Source organism: Oncorhynchus clarkii, chromosome 16 (assembly GCF_045791955.1).
Source record: "Oncorhynchus clarkii lewisi isolate Uvic-CL-2024 chromosome 16, UVic_Ocla_1.0, whole genome shotgun sequence".
Taxonomy (NCBI): Eukaryota; Metazoa; Chordata; class Actinopteri; order Salmoniformes; family Salmonidae; genus Oncorhynchus; species Oncorhynchus clarkii.
In genome coordinates, this window is record NC_092162.1 from 24,863,861 (window position 1) to 24,890,212 (window position 26,352).

Here is a 26,352-nt window from a genome sequence, read left to right on the forward strand (position 1 = left end):
GATACCGATTAATCGGACGATAAAATGCAATTTTTTTTTTTTTTAGATGTATTTGTAATAATGACAATTACAACAATACTGAATGAACACTTATTTTAACTTAATATAATACATCAATAAAAATCAATTTAGCCTCAAATATGTAATGAAACATGTTCAATGTGGTTTAAATAATGCAAAAACAAAGTGTTGGAGAAGTAAAAGTACAATATGTGCCATGTAAAAAAAGCTACTTAAAAAAAAAAAAAGCTACTCAGAACATGAGAACATATGAAAGCTGGTGGTTCCTTTTAACATGAGAATTCAATATTCCAAGGTAAGAGGTTTTAGGTTGTAGTTAATATAGTATTTATAGGACTATTTCTCTTTCTACCATTTGTATTTCATATACCTTTGACTATTGGATGTTCTTATAGGCACTAGTATTGCCAGCGTAACAGTATAGCTTCCGTCCCTCTCCTCGCCCCTACCTGGGCTCGAACCAGGAACACATCGACAACAGCCACACTCGAAGCAGCGTTACACATCGCTCCATAAAAGCCGCGGCCCTTGCAGAGCAAGGGGAATAACTACTCCAAGTCTCAGAGCGAGTGACGTTTGAAACGCTATTAGCGCACACCCGCTAACTAGCTAGCCATTTCACATCGGTTTCACCAGCCATTAGGCTGATAGGCTTGAAGTCATAAACAGCGCTGTGCTTGCAAAGAGCTGCTGTCAAAACGCACAAAAGTGCTGTTAGAATGAATGCTTACGAACCTGCTGCTGCCTACCACCACTCAGTCAGACTGTTCTATCAAATCATAGACTTAATTATGACATAACACACAGAAATACGAGCCTTTGGTCATTAATATGGTCGAATCCGGAAACTATAATTTCGAAAACAAAGCGGTTATTTCAGTGAAATACGGAACCGTTCGGTATTTTATCTAACAGGTGGCATCCCTAAGTCTAAATATTCTTGTTACATTGCACAACCTTCAATGTTATGTCATAATTAAGTAAAATTCTGGCAAATTTGTTTTCTCAATGAGCCAGGCTGCCCAAACTGTTGCATATACCCTGACTCTGCGTACAATGAACGCAAGAGAAATGACACAATTTCACCTGGTTAATATTGCCTGCTAACCTGGATTTCTTTTAGCTAAATATGCAGGTTTAAAAATATAAACTTCTGTGAATTGATTTTAAGAAAGGCATTGGTGTTTATGGTTAGGTACAGTCGTCCAACGATTGTGCTTTTTTCGCAAATGCGCTTTTGTTAAATCATCCCCCAGCGTTGCATCGATTATATGCAACGCAGGACATGCGAGAAAAACGAGTAATATCATCAACCATGTGTAGTTAGTTAGAACTAGTGATTATGATTAATTGTTTTTTATAAGATAAGTTTAATGCTAGCTAGCAACTTACCTTGGCTTCTACTGCATTTGCGTAACAGGCAGTCTCCTCGTGGAGTGCAATGAGAGGCAGGTGGTTAGAGCGTTGGACTAATTAACTGTAAGGTGAAAATCTGTTGTTCTGCCCCTGAACAAGGCAGTTAACCCACTGTTGCTAGGCCGCCATTGAAAATAAGAATGTGTTCTTAACTGACTTGCCTAGTTAAATAAAGTTTTTTTTTTTTAATTACGAAAACTTGGCCCTAATTAATTGGCCATTTCGATTAATCAGTCGGCCTCTAATACCTATATACATACATACAGTTGAAGTCGGAAGTTTACATACACCTTAGCCAAATGCATTTAACTCAGTTTTTGCATTTTTGCATTTAATCCAAGTAAAAATTCCTTGTCTTAGGTCAGTTAGGATCACCACTTTATTTTATGAATGTGAAATGTCAGAATAATAGTAGAGAATGATTTATTTCAGCTTTTATTTCTTTCATCACATTCCAGGTGGGTCAGAATTTTACATACACTCAAATTAGTATTTGGTAGCATTGCCTTTAAATTGTTTAGCTTGGGTCAAATGTTTTGGGTAGCCTTCCACAAGCTTCCCACAATAATTTGGGTGAATTGTGGCCCATTCTTCCTGACAGAGCTGGTGTAACGGAGTCAGGTTTGTAGGCCTCCTTGCTCGCACACGCTTTTTCAGTTCTGCCCACAGATTTTCTATAGGATTGAGGTCAGGGCTTTGTAATGGCATCTCCAATACCTTGACTTTGTTGTCCCTAAGCCATTTTGCCACAACTTTGGAAGTATGCTTGGGGTTATTGTCCATTTGGAAGACCCATTTGCAACCAAGCTTTAACTTCCTGACTGATGTCTTGAGATGTTGGTTCAATATAGCCGCATAATTTTCTTCCTCATGAGGCCATCTATTTTGTGAAGTGCACCAGTCTATCCTGCAGTCTATCCTGCAGCAAAGCACCCCAAAACATGATGCTGCCACCCCCGTGCTTCAGGGTTGGGATGGTGTTCTTCGGCTTGCAAGCTTCTCCCTTTTTCCTCCAAACATAACGATGGTCATTATGGCCGAACAGTTCTATTTTTGTTTCATCAGACCAGAGGATATTTCTCCAAAAAGTACAATCTTTGTCCCCATGTGCAGTTGGAAACAGTAGTCTGGCTTTTTTTATGGCGGTTTTGGAGCAGTGGCTTCTTCCTTGCTGAGCGGCCTTTCATGTTATGTCAATATAGAACTCGTTTTACTGTGGATATAGATACTTTTGTACCTGTTTCCTCCAGTATCTTCACAAGGTCCCTTGCTGTTGTTCTGGGATTGATTTGCACTTTTCACATCACAGTACGTTCATCTCTACAAGACAGAACGCGTCTCCTTTGTGAGCGGTAGGATGGCTGTGTGGTCACATGGTGTTTATTCTTGCATACTAATGTTTGTATAGATGAACGTGGTACCTTCAGAAATTGCTCCCAAGGATGAACCAGACTTGTGGAGGTCTACAATATTTTTATCTGAGGTCTTGGCTTAGTTCTTTTGATTTTCCCATGATGTCAAGCAAAGAGGCACTGAGTTTGAAGGTAGGCCTTGAAATACATCCACAGGTACACCTCCAATTGACTCAAATGATGTCAATTAGCCTATCAGAAGCTTCTAAAGCCATGACATAATTTTCTGGAATTTTCCAAGCTGTTTAAAGGCACAGTCGACTTAGTGTATGTAAACTTCTGACCCACTGGAATTGTGATACAGTGAAATAATCTGTAAACAATTGTGAGAAAAATGACTTGTCTCATGCACAAAGTAGATGTCCTAACCGACTTGCCAAAACTATAGTTTGTTAACAAGACATTTTGTGGAGTGGTTAAAAAACAAGTTTCATTGACTCCAACCTAAGTGTATGTAAACTTCTGACTTCAACTGTACATACATACACACAGACAAAAAAAATAAACATGTAAACTGTTGGTCCCCATGTTGCAGCCAACATTTCCATATGGGCCCCATTAGGGAAACCCAACAGGGACCTAGAAAATCACACTTACCTACATGGGTCCCAGGTGTTTACCCAAATGGATGTGAATTGTGACCTGTATGGGCAATAAGTAGGCTGTACCATTTAAAAATATATATATATATTATTAAATTGTGCTGTCCACCTGGGACGAAACTGTCTCCATGCACGACGCAGATGTTGTTGCCCGAGCAAGCTTTCTTAAGAGATGACAAAAGCAGTTCTTTGTAAAATAAATTAATGTTTATTTATAGCACATGCTCAGATCAAATACAATGCAGGAACTCTGAATACAGGTATAGTTAAATAAAATTACCAATGGGCACATTGGTTTCCTCACACTTTACACAATCCCAAAAATGTGCATGTCAGCAATGAAGTTGTCACCGTTTTATCCCTGTCAGGTCCTGACTCTTCTTCAGCCGTTTCGGAGTCTGTCTGCAGATCAGAAGTTTCCTCTGCTTTTTTAAAAGTTAGACCCGGGTTTGTTCATAGGTAGCTGTGGAAATAAAACAAAGAATTTAAGCTACTGATCTAGTGCAACATTTTATATCCAGACTAAATGGACTTCTTAACTGGGACCTAGTTGGGTTAACCTTTTGGGCCAGACATGGACAAACCCATGTGGGCTACAACATGGGTCCCTATTAGAGGTCGACCTATTAATCGGAATGGCCGATTAATTAGGGCCGATTTCAAGTTTTCATAACATTCGGAAATCGGTATTTTTGGGCGCCGATTTGCCGATTTTTAGATTTTTTTATACCTTTATTTAACTAGGCAAGTCAGTGAAGAACACATTCTTATTTTCAATGACGGCCTAGGAACGGTGGGTTAACTGCCTTGTCCAGGGGCAGAACGACAGATTTTCACCTTGTCAGCTCGGGGGATCCAATCTTGCAACCTTATAGTTAACTAGTCCAGCGCAATAACGACCTGCCTCTCTCTCGTTGCACTCCACAAGGAGCCTGCCTGTTACGCGAATGCAGTAAGCCAAGGTAAGTTGCTAGCTAGCATTAAACTTATCTTATAAAAAACAATCAATCATAATCACTAGTTAACTACACATGGTTGATGATATTATCTAGCGTGTCCTGTGTTGCATATAATCTGACTGAGCATACAAGTATCTTAAGTACCTAACTGAGCGGTGGTAGGCAGGCGCGTAAATATTCATTCAAACAGCACTTTCGTGCATTTTGCCAGCAGCTCTTTATTGTGCGTCAAGCATTGCGCTGTTTATGACTTCAAGCCTATCAACTCCCGAGATGAGGCTGGTGTAACCGAAGTGAAATGGCTAGCTTGTTAGCGCGCGGTCATAGCGTTTCAAAAGTCACTTGCTCTGAGCCTTCTAGTAGTTGTTCCCCTTGCTCTGCATGGATAATGCTGCTTCTATGGTGGCTGTTGCTGGTTTGAGCCCAGGGAGGAGCGAGGAGAGGGACGGAAGCTATACTGCAATACTAAAGTGCCTATAAGAACATCCAATAGTCAAAGGTTAATGAAATACAAATGGTATAGAGGGAAAAAGTCCTATAATAACTACAACCTAAAACTTCTTACCTGGGAATATTGAAGACTCCTGTCAAAAGGAACCACCAGCTTTCATATGTTCTCATGTTTTGAGCAAGGAACTGAAACGTTAGCTTTCTTACATAGCACATATTGCAATTTTACTTTCTTCTCCAACACTTTGTTTTTGCATTATTTAAACCAAATTGAACGTTTCATTATTTATTTGAGGCTAAATTGATTTTTATTGATGTATTATATTAAGTTACAATAAGTGTTCATTCAGTATTGTAATTGTCATTATTTAAAAAATCGTCCGATTAATCGGTATCGGCTTTTTTGGTCCTCCAATAATCGGTATCGGCGTTGAAAAATCATAATCGGTCGACTTCTAGTCCCTATGGCAGCATTTACTCAGGCAGCCCAATACTGATGCTTTTTCCAATCACATCAGCTCTTTTGCCCATAATCAGAATTGGGCTGCAAGTGTAGATGTAGCCAAATAAACCTTTTTACCATTTTTATTGGGCTGTAGTTGACCTTACTCCCTTATCATTTATATAGTAATATTTTTTGACCATTCAGAATCAATTCAAGATCATGTAAGGCCAAGATTCTAATTTGTTTCGTTTCGGGTGTGTTTCATTATTTTTTTTTTTTCAAAAGTAACTACAGTTATAAAATAAATACATACATTTCAAACAAAAAAGACATGATTCCTTAAAAATAATAAATTCCCTATATATATATATATATATATCATTTCCAAAGCGATTCCTGAACAATTCATCAGCATTCTGACCAAATGGCAGCCGTCATTCATCTTTATTGTATTTGCCTCGGTAGCTACAAACATGGCTTGAAATTTGGACCGCGTATGCCAACAGCCGACAAATACAGCGAGTGCCGTGTAATTATCTACTGAGAAATATACACTAACAAAGCACGACATAGTCAACTCATTTATTCTTTCACCCACCGGTCAAATCACTGTAGATGTACAATGTAGCTACAATCCCAACCTTTACTGTGCTGTCTTTAATTTATCATTTTAAATTCTGTCACATTCCCCTCGCTCCTCAAAATATTGAATGCTCATGCGATTTCCCAAATCAAATTTATTTATATAGTCATTCGTACATCAGCTGATATCTCAAAGTGCTGTACAGAAACCCAGCCTAAAACCCCAAACAGCAAGCAATGCAGGTGTAGAAGCACTCCCTGGAAAGGCCAAAACCTAGGAAGAAACCTAGAGAGGAACCAGGCCAGTCCTCTTCTGGCTGTGCCGGGTGGAGATTATAACAGAACATGGCCAAGATGTTGAAATGTTCATAAATGACCAGCATGGTCAAATAATAATAATCACAGGCAGCAGCACGGCCAGGTGGACTGGGAACAGCAAGGTAGTCCTGAGGCATGGTCCTAGGGCTCAGGTCCTCCGAGAGAGAGAAAGAAAGAAAGAGAGAAAGAGAGAATTAGAGAGAGCATACTTAAATTCACACAGGACACCGGATGGGATAGGACAGGAGAAGTACTCCAGATATAATAATCTGACCCTAGCCCCCCGACACATAAACTACTGCAGCATAAATACTGGAGGCTGAGAAAGGAGGGGTCAGGAGACACTGTGGCCTCATCCGATGACACCCCCGGACAGGGCCAAAGAGGAAGGATATAACCCCACCCACTTTGCCAAAGCACAGCCCCCACACCACTAGAGGGATATCTTCAACCACCAATTTACCATCCTGAGACAAGGCCGAGTATAGCCCACAAAGATCTCTGCCACGGCACAACCCAAGGGGGGGGGCGCCAACCCAGACAGGACGATCACATCAGTGACTCAACCCCTGTAATAGGGTTAGTGGCAGAAAATCCCAGTGGAAAGAGGGGAACCGGCCAGGCAGAGACGGCAAGGGCGGTTCGTTGCTCCAGAGCCTTTCCGTTCACCTTCACACTCCTGGGCCAGACTACACTCAATCATATGACCCACTGAAGAGATGAGTCTTCAGTAAAGGCTTAAAGGTTGAGACCGAGTTTGCGTCTCTCACATGGGTAGGCAGACCTTTCCATAACAATGGAGCTCTATAGGAGAAAGCCCTGCCTCCAGCTGTACGCTTAGAAATTCTAGGGACAATTAGGAGGCCTGCTTCTTGTGACCGTAGCGTACGTGTAGGTATGTACGGCAGGACCAAATCAGAGAGATAGGTAGGCGCAAGCCCATGTAATGCTTTGTAGGTTAGCAGTAAAACCTTGAAATCAGCCCTTGCCTTGACAGGAAGCCAGTGTAGGGAGGCTAGCACTGGAGTAATATGATCAAATTGTTTGGTTCTAGTCAGGATTCTAGCAGCCGTATTTAGCACTAACTGAAGTTTATTTAGTGCTTTATCCGGGTAGCCGGAAAGTAGAGCATTGCAGTAGTCTAACCTAGAAGTAACAAAAGCATGGATGAATTTTTCTGCATCATTTTTGGACAGAAAGTTTCAGATTTTTGCAATGTTACGTAGATGGAAAAAAAGCTGTCCTTGAAACAGTCTTGATATGTTCTTCAAAAGAGAGATCAGGGTCCAGAGTAACGCCGAGGTCCTTCACAGTTTTATTTGAGACGACTGTACAACCATTAAGATTGATTGTCAGATTCAACAGAAGATCTCTTTGTTTCTTGAGACCTAGAACAAGCATCTCTGTTTTCTCTGAGTTTAAAAGTAGAAAGAAATAATTTGACACATTTGTTTACATCCCTGTTAGTGAGCATTTCTCTTTTGCCAAGGTCCACCTGACAGGTGTGGCATATCAAGAAGCTGATTAAAAATAATGATCATTACACAGGCACAACTTGTGCTGGGGACAAAAAAAGACCACTCTAAAATGTGCAGTTTTGTCACACAACACAATGCCACAGATATCTCAACCGCAGACCACGTGTAACCACTCAAGCCCAGGACTTCGACATCTGGCTTCTTCACCTGTGGGATAGTCTGAGACCAGCCATCCGGACAGCTGATGAAACTGTGGGTTTGCACAACCGAAGGGTTTCTGCACAAACTGTCAGAAACCATCTCGGGGAAGCTTATCTCCGTGCTCGTCGTCCTCACTAGGGTCTAGACCTGACTGTAGCTATGCGTCATAAACGACTTCAGTTGCCAATTGCTCACCTCTGATAGCCACGGGCACGCTGGAGAAGTGTGCTCTTCACGGAGGAATCCCAGTATCAACTGTACGGGGCAGATGGCAGACCACGTGAATGGCGTCGTGTGGGCGAGTGGTTTGCTTACGTCAATGTTGTGAACAGCGTGCCCCATGGTGGGGTTATGGTATGGGCAGGCATAAGCTACGGACAACAAACACAATTTCATTTTCTTGATTCCAATTTGAATGCACAGAGATACCGTGATGAGATCCTGAGGCCTATTGTCGTGCCGTTCATCAGCCACGATCACCTCATGTTTCACCCATGTCGCAAGGATATGTACACAATTCCAGGAAGCAGAACATTTCCCAGTTCTGAGTCTCTTTAAATCTAACCTATTATCTGACCCATCACCTTATTCATCGCTGGCAAGAAGTGACGTCCCAAAAAACTATACAACACGTAAATTGTTCCTAGCCTCCCACGCATAAGCTACATTCAGTCCTTAACACAGAAACTGAAACTAAATAATATAATATGATATAAAACTTAAAATAAATAAAACATGTGTAAAGTGGTTCTGAAAATAAACTGAATTCAAAATAAAAATCTTAAAACTAATAGCAATAAAAAGAATGTGAAAACACAGACTATAATAACCTTGGTGCATGCATGGTGTGTGTGTATAATCAGCTGCAGTGTTATCTGGCTGCAGGTGTCTACCACTGGGTCATGTCAACGCGTACCTTCCCCTCTACCCTTTTGGAATTTGACCAGTTCTACTGATTGTCTTCAGTTTCATTCTGAGACCGGCCACTAATATTATAGCTGTCATGAATGTGTTAATATTCATTCCTTTATAAATTCCACACACAACCTTGTTTCATTTACTTTCAGGTTACAGTGCATTCTTAAAGTATTCAGACCCCTTGACTTTTTTCCCACATTTTGTTACATTACAGCTTTATTATACCATTTCTTAAATTGTTTGTTTCCTCATTAATCTACACACAATACCCCATAATGACAAAAATGTTTTTATACATTTTTGGCAATTTATTAAAAAAAAACAAAAAAAAAACAATTATGACATTTACATAAGTATTCACACCCTTTACTCAGTACTTTGTTGAAGCACCTTTGGCAGCGACTTCAACCTTGAGTCTTCTTGGGTATGACGCAACAAACTTGGCACACCTGTATTTGGGTAGTTTCTCCCATTCTTCTCTGCAGATCAGATGTTCAATTATATTTCCCTCAATCCTGACTAGTCTCCCAGTCCCTGCCTCTAAAAAACATCCTCACAGCATGATGCTGCCAGCACCATGCTTCATTGTAGGGATGGTGCCAGGTTTCCTCCAGACATGACGCTTGTCATTCAGGCCAAAGAATCATAAAACACGGGACGAAATGTTAAAAACGGTCCATTGTGCCAATAGATGGAATGCACTCACGTGAGATTTGCCGTGATGTTGACAGAGTGGCATGGGAGGTTTATTTCTTAGACTGGGTTAAGATGTCAATTTTGGGACACATCCTCAGTAGTGTGCCTTCGAATCAGTGGGTGTTTCGGCCTGTAATCACTAAACACCCTCATCAAAGGTGGCCAGCTAAAGGGATTGCTTGTTTTTGGAGGTAATTAATTGGTTGCACTCCTCTTGGTCTCAAGTGCTGCAGCCAGGCTCTTGAGGACCTTATTGTGCCTCCAGGTGTAGCGGCCTTGTGAGAGGCTGGTCTTGCATCCTGTTATTATATGCCTAAGAGTCGCTGGAGCTGGGCAGAGGGGGCAGGTCGAGTCCTCGCCATACCATTGATGTAGGTTTTTTGGTGATGGAAGCACATCATAAACAGCTCTTATGATGAAGCTGACGTTGCTTGCCTCCATTTGCCAAAGCTCACTCCAGTTGATCTTTCTCCTCTCCAGGCCTTCCCACCGCGTCCATTGCCCTTGTTTAGCAAGAGAGACAGCCTTTGCACTTCTTGCAGTCTCCTCCTGTCTGCGCACCTCCTCGACTACCAGCTTGCTGCGTTCAGATGTTGTTGCCTTATGGAACGTTGGTTTGCTTGCTGCCAGGCCACAGCCGCCTCTTCCATGATGGATATTCCCCACAATGTCTTGGTGTCTCAGGGCTGATGTTGCTTGCTGCACAGCCTTGGATGATGTCCATTTCATTCCAGTTTGTAGGGGAGGTGCAGCCTTGCTAATGGTCTGGTCTTTGGAGTCCTTCAATGTCATCTGAAGTCTTACTTTAGAGCACTTGTACTCCTCCGTTAGACTTGCAAGAGGTAGTTCAAGGACCCCTTTGGCATAGAGGCCGATGTTACTCAGGCATCGTGGGACACCCAGCCATTTCTTCACGTATGAGGTAATGGTTCGCTCCATCTTCTCCACTGTTGTTATTGGGACCTCATAGACGGTGAGTGGCCACATTACGCAGGGGAGAAGTCCAAACTGTGGGCACCAAAGCTTGAGCTTCCCAGGCAGTAGGGTCTTGTTGATGTTCTCAAGACCGTCGGCGATGTCCTACCTTACGCGCTGCACTTGATCTTTATCCCGGAGGCTTTCGTTGTACCATCTACCCAGGCTCTTGACGGGTTGCTCAGACACCGTTGGTATCGGGTCATCTCCAATGCAGAACCTCACAGTTATATCTTGGTTTCATCAGACCAGGGAATATTGTTTCTCATGGTCTGAGAGTCTTTAGGTGCCTTTTGGCAAACTCCAAGCCGGCTGTCGTGTCTCTTACTGAGGAGTGGCTTCTGTCTGGGCGCTCTACCTTCTGGAAAGTTTTACAATCTCCACAGAGGAACTCTGGAGCTCTGTTAGAGTAACTATCAGGTTCTTGGTCACCTCCCTGACCAAGGCCCTTCTCCCCCGATTGCTTAGTTTGGCCTGGCGGCAAGCTCTAGGAAGAGTCTTGGTTGTTCCAAACTTCTTCCATTTAATAATGATAGAGGCCACTGTGTTCTTGGGGACCTTCAATGCTGAAGTCATGTTTTTGGTGCCCTTCCCCAGATCTGTGCCTCGACACAATCCTGTCTTGGACACAATTTTGAGTCTCATAGCAAATGGTCTGAATACTTATGTAAGATATTTATTCCAAAAAAAAAATATTGCTTTGTCATTTGGGTATTGTGTGTAGATATTTTTTTTTTTTAACATTTATTTATTTTTTAATCAATTTTAGAATAAGGCTGTAATTTTCCCGAATGCACTGTATAGACATAGAACACTGTGTTCTACCCACATTTATGGTGCTAGGAGTTATTTTTTTACGTTTTTTCATTGAATTGAATACACATTTTAATAAATATACATTGGAATTGTTGACACATACGCACTCACTCACTGATTATATTTTACATAGATTCTGTTATCAGAAGCCCTGAATGAGGCCAGTGCCACTATCAAATCAGAAGGCAAGGTACATTTAGTGCCCATGATAAACACAAACGACAGTCAGCCAGCCAAGGTGTCATAATAAAGGAGATAGTTGGTGCCAGTAATAAAAGTCCTGGTAGCCAACGTCTATCAATGCCATCCTCAATTGTATTTTCTCTGTCCATCATCGTCTCTCTCCCTACACCTTCTCTCCCTATTTATTTCTCTATCTCGCTCGCTCTCTTCCTTTGTCTCTCGCTCTCTGTCTTTTTCTGCAGCCCTCCCAAGGAGGAAGAGTCTAAAGGCTCAGAGATGCAGGAGGCTACAGACAAGCGCAGGTCGAAAGGGGAGCGCTCCCACACACAACCGGTCACTGAGTTTGAGGTGAAGAGGGTGAGTCTGTTTAAAAAATCGGGGGTGATAGTGTGTTCTACTATAAGAGCAGTGTATGGGTGTATGCATGAGGATGTGTGTTAAAATTGGGATGAGTGTTCTTGATCAGTCTGTGAGGTATGTGTGAGAATTGGTTTGTGTGTGTTTCAGGGTTGAGTTGTGTGATACAAAGATGGATTGAGCGTGTTCATGCTAAAAATACAGGTCTTGTGAATGGTAGCTACAGGCCAGGGTAGGTTTATTAGCAATGGAGTCTGCTTTTGAAGATGTGTTGAAAAAGTCACACTGTAGTTAACCTTTATCGTTGTTGCAATTCTTTCCCCTTTTTGTTCATTACTACCTTCGACTCCTCTCCTCTATTCCCCCTCTCCTTATTTCTCTCCACCTCCTCCTTTCTTCACTTCCTTTTCCTCGTCCCATCTCGCTCTCGCTCTCTGTCGAATTCAAAATGCTTTGATTGGCATAAAGGACAAGGTCAGTGTTGCCAAAGCTAAGTGATTCATATTAAAGAATAGTAGCTATAGTACTAAAGAAAGCAATACTAAATTAGTGTTTCTGTCTAATGCCCTTTTTTGGGGAAAAACTCATTTTCATTGGCTGGGCCTGGCTCCCCAATGCCCCCCTACCCAGCCATGTGAAATCCATACTTAATTTTGTGTATATAAATATATATATACGATGCCTTCGGAAAGTATTCAGACCCCTTGACTTTTTTTTTTGTTAAGTTACAGCCTTATTCTAAAATGTCTTTTTTTATCCTCACAAATCTACACACAATACCCCATACTGACAAAGCAAAAAAAGCTTTTGCAAATTTATAAAAATATAAAAAACAGATGCCTATTTACATACATTTTCAGACCCTTTGATGTGAGACACGAAATTGTGCTTCAGGTACGTCCTGTTTCCATTGATCATCCTTGATGTTTCTACAACTTGATTGGAGTCCACCTGTGGTAAAATCAATTGATTGGACATGATTTGGAAAGGCACACACCTGTAAGGTCCCACAGTTGACAGTGCATGTCAGAGCAAAAACCAAGCCATGAGGTCGAAGAAATTGTCAGTAGAGCTCTGAGACAGGATTGTGTCGAGGCACAGATCTGGGGAACGGTACCAAAAAATGTCTGCAGCATTGAAGGTCCCCAAGAACACAGTGGCCTCCATTCTTAAATGGAAGAAGTTTGGAACCCCCAAGACTCTCTTCCTAGAGCTGGCCGCCCGGCTAAACTGAGCAATCGGGGGAGAAGGGCCTTGGTCAGGGAGGAGACCAAGAACCCGATGGTCACTCTGACAGAGCTCTGGATTTCCTCTGTGGAGATGGGAGAACCTTCCAGAAGGACAAACATCTATGCAGCACTCCACAAATAAGGCCTTCATGGTAGAGAGGCCAGCCGGAAGCCACTCCTCAGTAAAAAGGCACGTGACAGCCTGCTTGGAGTTTGCCAAAAGGCACCAAAGGACTCTGACCATGAGAAACAAGTCTGATAAAACCAAGATTGAACTATTTTGCCTGAATGACAAGCGTCAAGTCTAGAGGAAACTAACAAAAAACTGACATTGGATGTCCCTTTGGATGGTGTATCAATACACCCAGTCACTACAAAGATACAGGCGTACTTCCTAACTCAGTTGCCACAAAGGAAGGAAACCGCTCAGGTATTTTGCCATGAGTTTAACGGCTGTGATAGGAGAACTGAGGATGGATCAACAACATTGTAGTACTTCACAATACTAACTTAAATGACAAAGTGAAAAGAAGGAAGCCTGAATACAATACTAATATTCTAAAACATGCATCCTGTTTGCAATAAGGCACTAAAGTAATACTGCAAAAGAAATGGGCAAATAAATGACTTTTTTTGTCCAGAATACAAAGTGTTACGTTTGGGGCAAATCCAACACTTCACTGAGTACCACTCTTCATATTGCATGCATCATGTTATGGGTATGCTTGTCCTCGGCAAGGATTACCCACTGGGCACAAACTGGTTGAATCAACATTATTTCTATGTCATTGCAACAAAATTAAGTTGAACCAACGTGGAATAGACATTGAATTGATATCTATACCAAGTGGGTAGGAAGATTTTTAGGATAAAAAGAAATGGAATAGAGCTAAGAACAGGCAAAATCCTAGGAAAACCTGGTGTCTACTTTTCATCAGACACTGGAAGATAAATTCACTTTTCAGCAGGACAGTAACCTAAAACACAAGGCCAAACATACACTGGAGTTTCTTACGAAGACGACATTGAATGTTCCTGAGTGGCCTAGTTAGTTTGGACTTAAATTGGCTTGAAAATCTTTGGCAACAACCAACTTGACAGAGCTTGAGGAATTTTTTAAAAAGAATAATGGGCAAATATTGTACAATCCAGGTGTTCAAAGCTCTGAGACTTACCCAGAAAGACTGACAGCTGTAATCCCTGCCAAAGGTGATTCTAACATGTATTGACTCAGGTGGTTGAGTAATTATCTAAACAAGATTATATAAATGTTTTATTTTCAATAAAAAAATGAAGTTAACATTTTTCTTCAGCTTTGACATTTTATTTTGTATAGATCCTTGACAAAAAAATTAATTTGAATCCCACTTTGTAAAAAAAAAAATGTTTTTAATTTCTTTAGCTAACCATTGTACACTCTAGATGTTGTAATTTCAGTTAGGTTTTCTGATTCATAATTCGATAATTCCCTTGTTCCTCCCTCCCCCCGTCCAGCTCTCGTCCTCCAGTTCCCCCCTACCTCTCTCCGACCAAACACCATACCCCGGAAGCAAGGACGAAGAGGACAAGTCCCCTATACCCTCCCAGCCTGTCTTGCTGCAGCGCCAAGACTCGGGCACCCGCAGCGGCATCAAGGGCATCCTCAAAAAGAGTCGTTCCACTAGTGTCGAGTCGGACTACAGTGAGGGAGGAACCCCTGAAAGCACCCCCACCACCGGGGTGGTCCGCCAAACCAGCGTAACCCTGAGCCACCCCGAGCGCGACGAGGAAGATGAGGAGAAAACAGAGGAGGTGGAGGAAGAGGAGGATGAGGTGTGTTTTCTCACTTCTTAGTATGTGAAACAGTTTGAGGATCTGAATGTATACACACCTCTATATAATCTCCATTGAACATGTGTTTTAGTCTAAGACTGGGCTCAATCTGTACTTGGGAAATTGGCCCTATGCAATATAGTGTCCACACTAGTTTCCCACTATGAGCATCTGGAATATGTGAAATACTTTCTTTCAGTTGAATGACTGTATAATAGATACATCGCCCATAGTCGGTTCAAATTGCTAGAGCAAATTTTTCCGATGATAATACCCACCAGAGGGCGAAAACGTCTTGAGAAATGTTGGTTGCAATCAGGACTAAAAGATAACCCCGACATCCGCTTTATAGAGCTGCAATCCGGTGGCGGATGATGGTTGCAATTGAGATCAGCTGTGCGGGCGTTTTTTTTTATTTTTAGCATGTGACGATGGTTTAACGAGCGATCAGCCCAATCAATAATTATTGTTGTTATTTCAGGAAGATGAGACGATAGTGGACGATTGCCCCGACGGAGGGCGTTTCAGTACCCCCCGGATGCAGAGGGGCAGTGGGCGTGGTGGTAGCAGTAGTTCAGCGGAGGACCTCCAGAGCCGGACCCCCTCTCCAGACGAGAGCCTGGGGGAGGAAGAGATGGAGAAGATGTCGTCTTTGGACACGGAAGATGGAGAGGATCAGGATGTGGATAGCAGTCTGGACAGCAGTGTGGGGTCATCCCTGAAAGAGAGGTGCAGTAGGGGAAATTCAAACGCATGCACACAAGCGTTTTTGTTTTGTAGACATGGCCTACCTATCATAAAACAAATGACTGATACAGGTCTGCGCACTTCATACATGTAGATTTACAGCATTTCTACCTCTACAGTGTATTTTGTATAAACATACTGTAAGATGCATATTCTATGATATTGTATAAATAAGATATATTATTGAGATTCAGATGTAGTCCTTCACACTTTGTGTGTTACTCTGTTTGAAAAATAGCCTATACATTACATGTGATTTTCTTTGCTAGTAAGGCCTACATTGACTGCCCTCCTCTCCTTCTCCCAGGCTAGCTGAATTGAGCAGTGGTGAGGAGGAGTGGAAGGCCAAGCTGAAGAAGCCCAAGGATCTGGTGCAGAAGTCCCTGGCTGACCGTTTCAACCAGCTCCAGGACTCTGGAGATGCCTGGAAGAAGAAGGTAAGTCTGGGCCTCCGAGTCACTCTATACAGGGTACTGGAGCTGTTTGTGAGGAATGAGGCTGGATTTGGGCTTTGGAGGGTTGGAGAAACTCTGGGTCTGACAAGGTTAAGGACTGGAGGCCTCTGAAGCCTGGGCCTCTGGTAGTGATCACGACCCAGGAAATGTGACCTGTCTGTAAAGACTGACTTGGCCTGGGTTTTGTGGTGGAAATGTGCTGATTCAGTCTTCCTGTGTGTTGTGCTAAGAAGAGTAGGGTGGGGAAGAGGAGGAAGACGACGAGAGTGTAGTAGGGTGGGGGGAGGTTGAGGAAAGGGTGAGTGTGGCTAGGGGAGGGGAAGGAAAGGGGGGGAAGTGTGGTGGGGTGGGTGGGGAGGAGATGTAATGTGGGGAGGGAGATTTGGGAGTGGTTGGGCAATGGGGCCAAATCCAGGGCCTAGCCATGCAGCCTCCCAGAGAAAGACGCACTCGTAAAAATAAATTACCACGCAGTACAGGGTGTTTCCTGTGGCTCTCCTCTCCTCCCGCGAGCTGGTCTACTTCCTGTTTCTCCCTTTATTTGTCTTTTTCTCTTTCTGTCCTACACATACATACATACACACACACACACACACCCTCTCCCTGTCTCTCACTAATAGAAATACGAAATTAAAGTTCTCTCAGTACCTTTCTGTGCTACACACACACATACTATCTTGCTCTCTCACACACAGAAACAAAAGTGTAATTTCCTGCTCATATAAAATATACAAAAACACATGCTCAGTCTCTCCTTCCTCTCTCTCATTCATACTCTTTTTCCATCTCTCTCTTTCACTCACGCCAAACTCCCTTACCTAATCTATCTCTGTCTCTACCTCACTCAACATATCATGTGCTCTCCCTCTCCTTTTTGTTTTCTAACTCTGAATGCATCATCATGTTACTCATTTATATAACGTTTGTGGCACGCATTTGTGGAACTCTTCACAAATCGCCAGAACATTTCAATAGGACACTAGAAATGATGTAATCTGTATTCATATGGATGGAACATCTTTCTAGGCTTCAACGTGAGACAAACCTCGATGGGTTTACTGGTTATGGTGAAGCTTCCATCCGAGAGTAGCTGTCATCTTCCCTATAAATACACTCTTAGCCTGAAAATCCCATCTCAAGTGTTCACCGGGAGCCAAAGCATTCTCAACACAAATCCCAGAAACATTAATTTGGGCTCCAGAAATGATGTAATCTTCCTTTATACAGACGGTCCCTTTACTATTTTTATGTCGACTTTATTTAACCATGTAGTTCCATTGAGGTCAGAAGACCTATTTCCCAAGGGAGACCAGACTATTTATTCAATTTATGTCTGTAATTTGTGGATAAATCCACAGTTAACCTAAAAAGTGCATCGGAGGCATTCACTGACAGCTCAGAAACGTCCCAGGAAAGAAGTATGCAAAGCTTCCAAATATGCCTGTGGATTTCTTCCTTTAATCCATCTGAGGTCATTACTCATGAATTGGACTGGAACCCATCATGCTGCAGCTGTCAGCATTGCAGAGAGAGAGGGAGCACAAGTTTATAAGGAGGCCATCTCCCACCAGAGCCAAGGTTAGGAATGTGAATGGCGACCATGTTGACACCACAAGTAAGAGGTAAGCATGCCAATTAGAATTTGGTGCCAACATGGAGGATAGTTTGACTAGTTGTGTGTTTATGGCTCTGGTTTGGTGGTGCCCCTGATATGGGAATGTGGAGGTCTGGAGGGTGCCAGTGTTTCCCCTATTATAGTTTAGCTATTGCCCCCCGCCTGAAAGAGTTTGGCTTCCATTGGTATCAATTTATCATTTTGATACCAAATTTGACTGTCAATTGAAATCAATAAAAACAAAACTATTGAGTGGGGGTGAGGTGCAACAGAGCTAGGAGGGGGGAAGTGAAATCTATTCAATCAATAAAGTTGATTCAAAACAATGAAATACTTCACCAGCACACAAGTTGTGTCCCTCATCTTGGGTGAATATAATGGTGAAAATCATAGTTCCAGATGCTCAATTTTGTTTAACTCGAGGTAGCACCTTTAGTTTTCCAGGCACACGTTTAGGAAAAACAGGAACTGTCCTCTGAGTCGCTGTGGAACCGAGCCGGAACAGATGTTGTTTCTCTTTCGCCGTCATCAGGAGAATGGGGCATGGAACATACACCACCGCCACCTTCTCTCACAAGCTGCAGATGTTTCCTGCTAGCGCAACATTTTCCACTCTGGTGTTATTTTTTAATTTCAATTTTTTTAAATGCTATTGAAAAAAAAACATTTGTTGGACTGTATGAGTGACACTGATTTGTATGTGGCTGTCACTTGTTAGTGTACTCGACATGCAAAGTTCTGCTGTCATTCAGTGGAGTAATCTTTTGTAGCGAAAATGCTAGTTCTCATCTTGAATTCCAATGTGACTTGTTGCTGGGTTCATACTTGACCAGAGCTTTGAAATATTCAGTGTTCCTGAATACTTTTGTGTAGATAAGATGGGTACTCCAGACTTGTTATGTTCCCCTCTACCTGAAATAATTGGACCTAAATTGGTTACATTGAAATGTTACTTTAAAGTGGACCTGGATCATTTTATGGTGGCTTTGCGGTGCCCCGCCTGGAAAATAATTTAGCTAGGAGAAACACTGGCGAATACTTTTATCCTTTTTTTTACATCAACAAAGACCACAAAACCTATGAAATTCATTCTCACCTCCCCCAACCTGCAGTAAACCTGTACAAGTTTCCCCTCTCGCCAGTAACTGGAGGTCTGCCTGACATCTGTCGACTAGACTATAATGTTAGACGGATTGGTTGTTTAGCAACCAAACTGATGCGTGCACAACTTTGGGGCAAAACAGATGGGGTTGGCTTAGATTGTTGATAACATGTCAACTATATTTTGTCTCCAATTTTTATTGAAAACATAAATACATTTCCACATTGAGCACTTTTCTCTCAAATAACGTTACAGCGTTAGTTTAGCTAGCTAGCAAATTGTAGCCATATTAGCATAGACATGGAATCACAAACAAGATCAAAAGAATTGAAACAACCCACTTTCTATTCACCAAATGGCAGTTTTTTGTCATTGTTGCTAGCTGGCCATCCAGAATCATAACACACAGCTTCTGCCCCTTTGAAGTGAGTGCATCGTTTTCGTGACGACGTCAGGTAACCCATCTATAACATCCTTAGAGTGGAAAAAATAAATGTAATGACATTTAGTACACAGTGCTGCCTCCAGTGCCATAACAGTGAGCTCACCACAGCGATGTGTGCAACCCACCCCACTCCCACCTGCCCGGGCTTGGGATTGCTTGGATGTTTGTTCCTCTGAATCAAAATAGCAGAAACAGTCTCGTCTGTGGAGATGAAAGACGAGAGCCATATGCTCGGTCTGCAAGGGGAAAGGGTCGAGTCTGTCTTGGAATTCATCTGTTTTGTAGATTCTGCTATATTCGTTAGGAGAACCTGGGTAACCATCTACTTAAAGCCTACAGGTATTATGCATTATTATGCCGTTATAATGCATTGTAGTACTGTCATGAGCATGGACGAGCCTCTTATCTCATACTGATCCTGACTAAATGCCACACATTTAGAGTCTGTTGAAATGCTGATAGATAGGGACTTAGAATATTATAAGTCTTATTATGCGTACGTACTTATAACATGCGTACGTACTTATAACAAGTTTATTAAGCATTATACCTGCAGGCTTACTAAAGTGTTACCAAAGCCTACAGGCCTCAATCCCAAATGGGAAGGATGGGCACCATCTAATTATGTATCCCCCTCTTCTCACTGAATAGGTCCACCTTTTCACCTCCCTCTCTCTTTTCCCCTCGCTCTTCTTGCATTCCCTCATAGGTTGGGAATGACTCCTGTTGCTTCTCTGCACGGTCTCAAAACCCAATTTCCTCCCACTCCAGCTGTGGTCTCGCCGGATATTAAGGATGACCCACCCCCCACCCCCTTCTCTCCTCTCTTTCTCCCCTGCTTCCACCTCAAGACCCTTTCCTCATCTCTGTATGATACCATGCCTGTTCTGTCAACCGTACACACTGACAAGTCAGTAGTAATCAGGTGAGTTACTAGGAGTCTGTGTGGGCACGTGCTTGTGTTTGCGTGTGTGTGTGTACACCTAGTGTGTGCGCAAGCTTGTATGTACAGTACCAGTCAAAAGTTTAAGAACACCTACTCATTCCAGGGTTTTTTCTTTATTTTTAAAATCATTTTCTACATTGTAGAATAATAGTGAAGACATCAAAACTATGAAATAACACATATGGAATCATGTAGTAAGCAAAAAAACAAATCAAAATATATTTGAGATTCTTCAAAGTAGCCACCCTTTGCCTTTGTCAGCTTTGCACAATCTTGGCATTCTCTCAACCAGCTTCATGAGGTAGTCAACGGTAATGCATTTCAATTAACAGGTGTGCCTTGTTAAAAGTTAATTTGTGTAATTTATTTCCTCAATGCGTTTGAGCTAATCAGTTGTGTTGTGACAAGGTAGGGTTGGTATACAGACGATAGCCCTAGTTGACATGAAGGTCAGTCAACCTGGAAAATCTCAAGAACTTTGAAAGTTTCTTCAAGTGCAGTTGCGAAAACCATCAAGCGCTATGCTACTGTTATTTTTCACTGTCTTTTTATGGTTTTTATTTCTTTACTTACCTATTGTTCACCTAATACCTTTTTTGCACTATTAGTTTGAGCCTATAAGTAAGCATTTCACTGTAAGGTCTACACCTGTTGTATTTGGCGAACGTGATAAATAAACTTTGATTTGAAGCTGGCTCTCATGAGGACTGCTGTAGGAAAGGAAGACCCATAGTAACGTCTGCTGCAGAGGATAAGTTCATTAGAGTTACCAGCCTTCGAAATTGCTGCCCAAATAAATGCTTCACAGAGCTCAAGTAACAAACACATCTCGACATCAACTGTTCAGAGGAGACTGTGAATCAGTCCTTCATGGTCGAATTGCTGCATAGAAACCACTACTAAATGACACCAATTATAAGAAGAGACTTGCTTGGGCCAGGAAACACGAGTAATGGACATTAGACTGGTGGATATCTATTGTTTGGTCTGATGAGACCAAATTGGAGATTTTTTGGTACCAATCGCCGTGTCTTTGTGAGATGCAGAATAGATTAATGGATGATCTCCGCATGTGTGGCGGATGATCTCCGCATGTGTGTATATAGGCGTAGTTTATTGGTGTACTGTTGGAATCATGGAAATAGAATGATTATTGTAGTTCAATAGTTACAATATAGTGGGCAGCACTTTGAGTACATTGTTGTTTGACATGATGACAAATTAACAAGTCAGGGAGAAATTATTGTGAAAAGGTAAGAACCAAAGTGTTTGTCATCGTTTCCCAGGGGGCCCTATACGGTGGTACATTCCCCTTTTATGTAGCTAACTAGCTAACATATTCATGCTTCGCCTATTTCTCTCTGATTTAGTAGATACTGTTATACAGAAATGCTGATCTTGGCCTATACCAGCACTGGTTTCAGGCTGTATTAGCCATCTAAGTTTAAAGAGCTCTAGCACCTCGGACTCTGTCCTGTGTAGCTGGGAAGGGGAATAAGAGGGAGGAGCATTGGGGATAGTCGCTTTAGAAGGGGTGGGAGATTAGGAAATGTTGGACAGACAAGGAGGCATGGCAGAGTCAAATAGGAATCCTGACTTAATGAAGTGGTGATTAAAGAGTTCAGCCATGTGCTCCTTGTCAGTAACAACCACATCATCAACATTAAGGGACATGGGCAGCTGTGAGGAGGAGGGTTTATTCTCCAGGTCTTTAACCGTTTTCCAGAAATTCTTGGGTTTAGACCCACAGAGGGAGAACTGCTCCTTAAAGTAACTAACTTTGGCCTTCCAGATAGCCTGAGTGCACTTATTTTTAATTTGCCTGAATGAGAGCCAGTCAGCCTGAGTATGCTTGTGCCGAGCGATTTGCCAAATGGAATTCTTGAAGTGGAGTAACTCTGCCAGATCACGGTTTAACCAGGGGCTGAACCTGTTTTTAATTCTAATTTTCTTTATGGGTGCGTATTTGTTAACGATACCTCTGAAAATATCAAAAAGAAGGTCCAATCATCTTTGACAGAGGTTCTATACCAATTTACAGGGGCCAGGTCATGAAGGCTGGCTTGCTCATGAAAGTTTTTTTTAAAGTGTCTATGACAAATCCGGACAGGTCATTTCACTGAGCTGCCATTACAAACACCAGCTGTCAAACAGGGATCACGAAGGTCATTACAGAAACACCAGACTGATACCTATCAGGATTATTTGTAAGGATAACATCAAGGAGAGTATCCTTTTCTGGGTGTTTGGAGTCCTACCTTGTGGGATTGGTAATAATCTGACACAGATTTAGGGAGTCCCATTGCAGGACAAATTCAGACTTAGTTTAAGGGGCCAGGAGAGCGCTTAGGTCATTTAGGGCACAGGCCGGTGCTGATGGTGGCCGATAACACCCAGCAAGAGTTAACGAAGAGTTATTTGAAAGTTTAATGTGTAAAACCAGCAAATCAAATTGTTTGAGGACAGACTTGGTGGAGACAACCGAGCACTGAAGGTGTTCCTTGGTAAACATTGCCACTCCACCACCTTTGGAAGATCTGTCTTGCCGAAAAAGGTTATAACCAGAAAGGTTAACATCAGTGTTCAAAACACTCTTATTTAACCACGTCTCAGTAATGACCAACAAATCAGGATTGGAACTGTGAATGTACTTTGTTTTGCGAAAAGTGCAAATCAATCCCAGAAAAACAGCAAAGGACCTTGTGAAGATGCTGTAGGAAATGGGTACAAAAGTATCTATATCCACAGTAAAACGAATCCTATATCGACATTACCTGAAAGGCCGCTCAGCAAGGAAGAAGCCACTGCTCCAAAACCGCCATAAAAAAAACCAGACTACGGTTTGTAACTGCACATGGGGACAAAGATCGTACTTTTTGGAGAAATGTTATCTGGTCTGATGAAACAAAAATAGAACTGTTTGGCCATAATGACCATCATTATGTTCGGAGGAAAAAGGGGGAGGCTTGCAAGCTGAAGAATACCGACCCAACCGTGAAGCACAGGGGTGGCAGCATCATGTTGTGGGGGTGCTTTGCTGCAGTAGAGACTGGTGCACTTCACAAAATAGATGGCATCTTGAGGATGGAAAATTATGAGGATTTACTGAAGCAACATCTCAAGACATCAGTCAGAAATGTAAAGCTTGGTCGCAAATGGGTCTTCCAAATGGACAATGACCCCAAGCATACTTCCAAAGTTGTGGCAAAATGGCTTGAGGACAACAGTCAAGGTATTGGAGTGGCCGTCACAAAGCCCTGACCTCAATCCTATAGAAAATGTGTGGGCAGAACTGAAAAAGCGTGTGTGAGCAAGGAGGCATACAAACCTGACTCGGTTACACCAGCTCTGTCAGGAGGAATAGGCCAACTTTCACCCAACTTATTGTGGGAAGGCTACCCGAAACATTTGACCCAAGTTAAACAATTTAAAGGCAATCCTACCAAATACTAATTGAGTGTATGTAAACTTCTGGCCCACTGGGAATGTGATGAAAGAAATAAAAGCTGAAATAAATAATTCTCTCTCCTATTATTCTGACATTTCACATTCTTAAAATAAAGTGGTAATTCTAATTCACCTAAGACAGGGAATATTTACTGTGATTATATGTCAGGAATTGTGAAAAACTGAGTTTAAATGTATTTGGCTAAGGTGTATGTAAACTTCCGACTTCAACTGTGTATGTGTGTATAACTTGATCTGTAACTGTGTGGTGCCTGGCCTTGTATAGTATTCAGGCTACCTCTATTTATGCAATCCTAAGGTACTATGCCTCCTGCTGACATTTTTAAAAACATTCCAAATGACAACAAATGTGTTATGATAGATTATATCCATGACGGTCATTTTTCTTCTCTAAAGTAATAATGGAAATGGCAATCTTTTATAAAAAAATGTTTTTGAATCAACCAAACCTTTCCTTCAAAATGCCTATCCATGTTTTGACCCAAGACTTTCAAATATGTTCAGGTGTGGGAGTGTCAAGTGTGGGGATGTGATTTAATATGGAGCTTTGGGGCCTGAAAACTTATCTCTTTTATGTCTCCATATAGACATTTTAGTTGTCAGCTAAAGCTGAACAGTTTTAGTCATTCTGTTTATATTTCTCGTAATTCAGTTCCTTTTGACTAATCCAATGTCTATATATCTTGGTATATTTCTATATAATATACATTTTCTCAATAATCTAGATTGGGACCAATACATCACATATCTACTTTACTCCAGTTTTCTGGACACATTTAGCTTGTACTGGCCTAAACAACATGCTCAAATGGGAAATCTCCATTGAAAATGCTTTTTAGTCCAGGATTAGGCTTAATCTGGGATGCCGGCCCTGTGTGTTTAGGTTGGTACTCTATTGTTGAATGTATCAGTGAGTCAGCAGGCTTAGTTGCTTCCTAGTTTTCAGCTGAACAAAAACGAATGCAGACTTTGACAGGCCAGGTGGTTCTAGGAGGAGTCCTTTTGATCTACTGTATGTATGTTTAACATATGATTGATTCCATTCTCCGCGTGGCGCTAGGCAACATTCCCTCGACATTCATTCAATCATTTGTAGCCTGTTTTACGTTTCACAATTTTCACAATTAGCGTTTTAACTTTCACCAGAGTAAATTAGCGAGATTAAATATTATCACATCGTTATTTTCTAATGAGTGGATAACAATTGGAATTTTTGAAACCATGCAGTCTCCCGAAAGGGGTTTTGTTATTTTGTCTCACAGCTCACACACACACACCATTGTACTGTACTCAGCCATTGGAAATCAAGCCAAGGCCATAAAATGCATCACGGATATTTAATATCATGAATTACTGTGCAACAGCTCGTGGGACTTGTGCCTGGTAAATTCCACAGTAATTCATTTTAATGATGAAATTTAGGTGCAGAAACAGCAATGGCAATGAAGCAAAATTCATGAGTATACATTTGTTTTGCTTCCGAGGGGGGAAGTGGGGTTCTCTGTTGGTAGTGTAGCTCATAACTTTCCTGAAGACCAATGTAAGTTTGGGAAATGTTCCAATATGTGTTTGTGCTCTGTTCCACTCTCTGTGTGTCTGACTCGCTCTTGCTCTCTCTGCATCTCTCTCCCAAACTCTTTGTCTCCAACATTCAGCTGTAGAAGTAGCCCAATATTTTCCCAAAATTCTATGTACGACCTGTCAACACATGCATTTGTAAAGGACGTCACGCTGCTTGTTTAGCGAGTGCCACTTCCTCCCGATTTGGCCCGTAGCTGTCGCGAACTCGGGACCCCTGCCTTGCCAGCACACGTGACCGTCTTCCTTAATCGTCTTACCAGTCTGCGCCACGCCGAAAAGCAAGCTTTTTTCTGACACAAGTTGGGACACTTCAGGCTGAGGAATAGGTTTCACACATCCCCATGTGCTACTCATTCATTTGCCTCTTTCTAACCTGTCTCCCCCTCTCCATCCCTTTCTCCTTCCTCTCCCTTCCCCCATCAGAAGTCCAGTGCGGACGTGGAGACCAAGATGTCCCTGGCGGACAGGATGAAGATCCTACAGGAGAAGGAGGAGGCATGGAAGAGCAGGGGGCGGGGCGCCGCCAACGACTCCACCCAGTTCACCGTGGCTGGGCGCATGGCCAAGAGAGGTCTGCGTCAGACACCCCCCTTTTACCACACTTATCGTTCCACACACGCATGCTGTTTTTATATGGGCTAATCCTATTGTATGTGAAGTGGGCTTAGTAAATGCAGCTTGGAAATCCTATATTTATATACTCACACTTCATATAAATTGCACAAGTCCACTTTGACGTCAGTATGACCCCAGTGTTCTTTCCCATCAGGTCTTGTGTCCGAGACTAGTAAAGAGGAGTCTCCCATTTCCCACATTAAGAAGTCCAGCGCCACGCCAGTCAAGCCACATGAAGGTATACTATGTTCTCCTTTTGATGATTAGATGGACTGTATAATCAGACTAGTAGTCTAAACATTTTGACATTTTCAGTCAGATTGTTTGGTGGCACTTAAGGGATAGTGTGACATTTTGGCAATTAAGCCCATTTTCTACCTACCCAGAGTCCGATGAACTCGTATTAGTTTCTCGTGCCTATGCTATCTAGCGTTAGCGCAATGACTGAAAGTCGACTAGAAGCATAGCATGCTTAAGGGCTTAATTGCTAAAATCTTACACTATCCAT

General features: G+C 42.1%; 1 protein-coding gene across 2 annotated transcripts in view; it reads left to right on the top strand.

The window, feature by feature from the left end:
* Positions 1-26,352, top strand: part of LOC139368246 (supervillin d) — a 113,888-nt gene that overhangs the window by 57,854 nt on the left and 29,682 nt on the right. For both annotated transcript variants that reach the window (XM_071106952.1, XM_071106953.1), the window contains exons 6-11: positions 11,715-11,829; positions 14,553-14,870; positions 15,352-15,599; positions 15,925-16,054; positions 25,653-25,800; positions 25,999-26,082. In XM_071106952.1, the coding sequence (XP_070963053.1) occupies positions 11,715-11,829; positions 14,553-14,870; positions 15,352-15,599; positions 15,925-16,054; positions 25,653-25,800; positions 25,999-26,082 (1,043 nt within the window). The remainder of the gene's footprint in view (positions 1-11,714; positions 11,830-14,552; positions 14,871-15,351; positions 15,600-15,924; positions 16,055-25,652; positions 25,801-25,998; positions 26,083-26,352) is intronic.